Source organism: Saprolegnia parasitica (assembly GCF_000151545.1).
Source record: "Saprolegnia parasitica CBS 223.65 unplaced genomic scaffold supercont2.765, whole genome shotgun sequence".
In the NCBI taxonomy this organism is placed as follows: domain Eukaryota; phylum Oomycota; class Saprolegniomycetes; order Saprolegniales; family Saprolegniaceae; genus Saprolegnia; species Saprolegnia parasitica.
This window is the reverse complement of record NW_012157159.1, coordinates 1-3396: the sequence shown is the minus strand read 5'-3', so window position 1 is coordinate 3396 and position 3396 is coordinate 1. Positions and strand designations below refer to the sequence as shown.

The window sequence follows — 3396 nt, the reverse complement described above, 5'->3', positions numbered from 1 at the left end:
CGGCGACGCCAATGAGCGCGTTGACGTTGCCCGGGTCAATCGTCCGGCCACGCGGCGGTAGTGCGCAATCGCGTCCGTCTTGCGTTGTCTTGCTGTAGACGTGCGCGAGGAAGAGGAGGACGTCCGTGTTGTCCGGGTACGCCTTGAGCGTCTTCTCGAGGTACGCGGTCGCCTTGTCGAGCTGGTTTTGCTGGTAGTACATTTGGGCGAGGCCCAGCCACGGTGACGCCAGCGTCGGCATGAGCTGACTCGCCTTGAAGTAGTACCCATACGCGTCCGCGTACTTGCCTTCGGCGTGGCGGCCGCGGCCCATGAGGTAGCAGCTCTCGGCGCGAAGCTCTTTCGTCAGCGTGTTGTGGTACGCGTTGGCCGCGAGCGCAAACATCTGGTCGTACATCTTGCGGCTGACGCTGATGCCGCTGCGCGTGCGGCCGCTGTACGGCACGTCGATCTCGAGCGTGTTTTTCGCCGCGTCGATGGCGACGACGTAGCAAAAGAACTTGCTCCCGAGGCTAATGAGATGCCCGGGCGCCAAGTCAGTCGAGAGATCGTGCGACGTGACCACGGTCGACGACCCGCGCTCGACCGCCGCCGTGCCTGGCAGCGGCGACCACTGCAAGAAGTAGTGGTTGGCCAAGTGGTTCAAGACGGACGGGTGCGTCTTGTCGAGCGCGTGCGCGTGGTGCACCATCGTCATGAAGCGCGAGCCTAGAGGATGACAGTATGAGTCGTTGGAGTAGTCGAAAAGGGCGGGCAACCTTCGTTCTGCATGTTGCGCGCGCGCTCGCTTGGGCTGAGCGTCGCGAGCTGCCAGATCGCGTTGGCCATCATCGCATCGACGTAGCTATCGTCGAGCTTGGCCGCGTACTTCATGACCGCGCGCGCCTTGTCGACGCAGCCCATCTGGTAACAACAGTACGCAAACGCCATGCGCATGCGCGCAGCTTGGGGTGACTGCGGGTGCAGCGCGATCGCGTCGTAGTAGAGCTTCTTCGCTTCGGTAAACTTGCGCTTGCGCACTTGGAGGAGCGCGGTCGCGAGGATCGCCGAGAGGTTCTCGGGTTGCACCTGGAGAACGGTCCGGAGGAAACGCTCGGCGCGCTCGTCCTCGCCTTTGGCCATAAACATGAGCGCTTTGCCTGTCAGCGTCGTGATGCACTGCGGATCGATGCGGTCGGCCTTCTGGAAGAGCGCGGCCGCCTTCTGCGATGGCACCTCGCGCTTCCGGTCATCGTCCTCCTTCCACATCGTGTTGATGTGGTGGCACGCCCATGCGTTGAGGATCTTGAGTCGGCTCATGCGCGCAGCCTCGTCGTGGTAGATCTCGTCGGCGTCCGACATGGTGGCCTGGTCAAAGATCTGCTCGAACTGGGCGACCTTGCCCTGCAGGTAGTACTCGACGGCAAAGTTGAGCCAGACCTCCAGCGGCGCGATCTCGGCGCGGAGGATCTCCATGATGTCGTTGGCGTCTTCCGGCAGCTCGTCCGAGAACATCTCGACGATCTCATCGCTCTTGTGGACCGGGATGAGCAGCGACTTGCGGGCGGCCATGCTGCTGCTGCGGCTCGGTAGCTCAAAGCCAACTCCGACCAAACAATGGGTCTCTCAAACTCGATGGTACCTCCCACATCGGATACCATGCAAACCAAGAAAAACAGTGTTTGAAACACTGTTTTGAATCGGGTTTGTCAAACACTGTCTCGGTGCTGGCAGCTCGTGGTCGAGTTCTGGGAAGAGAACGTGAAGCCCACCAAAGTTGCCTCATGCCGTGCGTATGGGTCGAGAGAGTTGTGCTGGACATGGCTGCCGTGGGCTTCCTTGGTATGTCGCGAGGCCCAGCCTGATCGTCGTCGTCTTTACTCCATTGAAGCTTGTTCAGCATCGACGCAGCTCCGAGCGCCGACGGCCAATACACGCATGCATTAGTAATAGTACGCGGTCTCATAAAGCTCTATATCAGCGAGAAGCTTCGGGTGGTTACCGCTAGAGACTGCGGCGAATGTTTGCTGACTGCCCCTACATGGAACGAAACCTAGCGTTGGACAGTTTGTTGTGGTGCAGGGTGGACCCTAACCACGCGAGCGTTTCGCCCGTTTCAGCGTCGAGGGCCCATTTCGGGACGTTGTATCCAGAGGACGAGAACAACAGATTCCATCGTTGACCCCACGTGTCGTTCTGGGATCGACGAATCAGTCGCTGTGAAGTGCTGTCAACTCCTTTGGTCGCACCGTTGCGCGTTTGTTGTCAAGGAGGAAATGATCGTCGAGGGTCATGCAAAGGGAGAATGACTTCGCCGTCACATTCCACGCTTCAAGGACCCGTGAATCTATCATTTTTTCATAATTTTCACATTCAGATTCCAGAGATTTCGAAACGTGCACCTGCATCCAACAAGTACTTCGGAGAAGGCTCCGCAGCCTGCCCAGCCTCTCATGCACGCACGAGTCAACGTCATGTAGCGCGAGGTTTCGCACGCGTCGCCTCCTACACACGGAGCAGCAGTCGCACACACCGGCAGTCAAGTCATCGAGGCAGCCCATCGCTCGCACCTCCGCTACGCTCGGCTTCCGTCGTTTTGTTGGTAACGAACCGCGTTCGCTCAAGCGCTCCTTGATGTCAAGGGAGTACTGGTTTGTTTGCTGGGTCTGGCTTGGCCACCGTCCGAAAGGGAGTGACCCAGCGGGAGTCGCGAACCCAGCTCGAGTGTCAACTCGAACACATCGACACAACCACCCTTCTTGCCACAACAGCTGCGCTTTCCTGGTACAGTGTACTCGTACTTCCCCCTGCTGTATGCCTCGTGAGGAATACCGTGCGGGTGTAAACAAGCACGCTCTCGCACGCATGGGTCACTCGAGTGCGGGTGACGCTCCATCTAGCGTAGCGATTCGTTGTATTAATAGGGCGACGCATGACGCAACTGCTCTCACCGACAAGGGTTCAGTGTTTGCGAGCGAATTCCAAGAAGGGCATCCAAGAATACCTCAATTCGGCTTGGGGCAGTAATCACACAAGATCCCACCGCAAGCAGTTACGAGTTCATCCGGAAATCCGGATAGCACAGAAAGGCAACCACCGGTGGTGCAGCAGTTGCATTTTGGCACATGACCGACGACCGGGTCCTGGCGGCGCCGACAGCGACGCTCGAGACGAGCGACGTCCTCCTCTACGTCGCTTGCCTCGTCGTCTTTGTCATTGTGCTCGACGCGTTCCTGCACTCGCTCGAGCACGCGTTCAAGCGCCATCGCAAATACGCCGAGATGCTGCACAAGACGACCCAAGGTACACATGCACATATGTACTATGTAGCACATGCCTTCATGGGCCACGTATACTAGAGCTCATGATTGTCGGCCTCATCTACCTCATGGTCAAGTTCTGCCTCTACGTTGGGCT

At 58.6% G+C, this 3396-nt stretch overlaps 2 protein-coding genes across 2 annotated transcripts; one reads left to right on the top strand and one right to left on the bottom strand.

Annotated features, from left to right (window-relative positions):
• Nucleotides 1-25: 25 nt before the first annotated feature.
• SPRG_17770 (hypothetical protein) lies at nucleotides 26-1551 on the bottom strand (the record flags this gene model as incomplete). The annotated part of the gene is made up of 2 exons (XM_012357163.1): nucleotides 26-708; nucleotides 759-1551. Coding segments are annotated over 2 exons (1476 nt in total), but the record flags the coding sequence as incomplete, so codon positions are not given.
• Nucleotides 1552-3104: 1553 nt separating this feature from the next.
• SPRG_17769 (hypothetical protein) lies at nucleotides 3105-3388 on the top strand (the record flags this gene model as incomplete). Its single annotated transcript, XM_012357162.1, has 2 exons — nucleotides 3105-3282; nucleotides 3339-3388. Coding segments are annotated over 2 exons (228 nt in total), but the record flags the coding sequence as incomplete, so codon positions are not given.
• Between the last annotated feature and the right edge of the window lie 8 nt (nucleotides 3389-3396).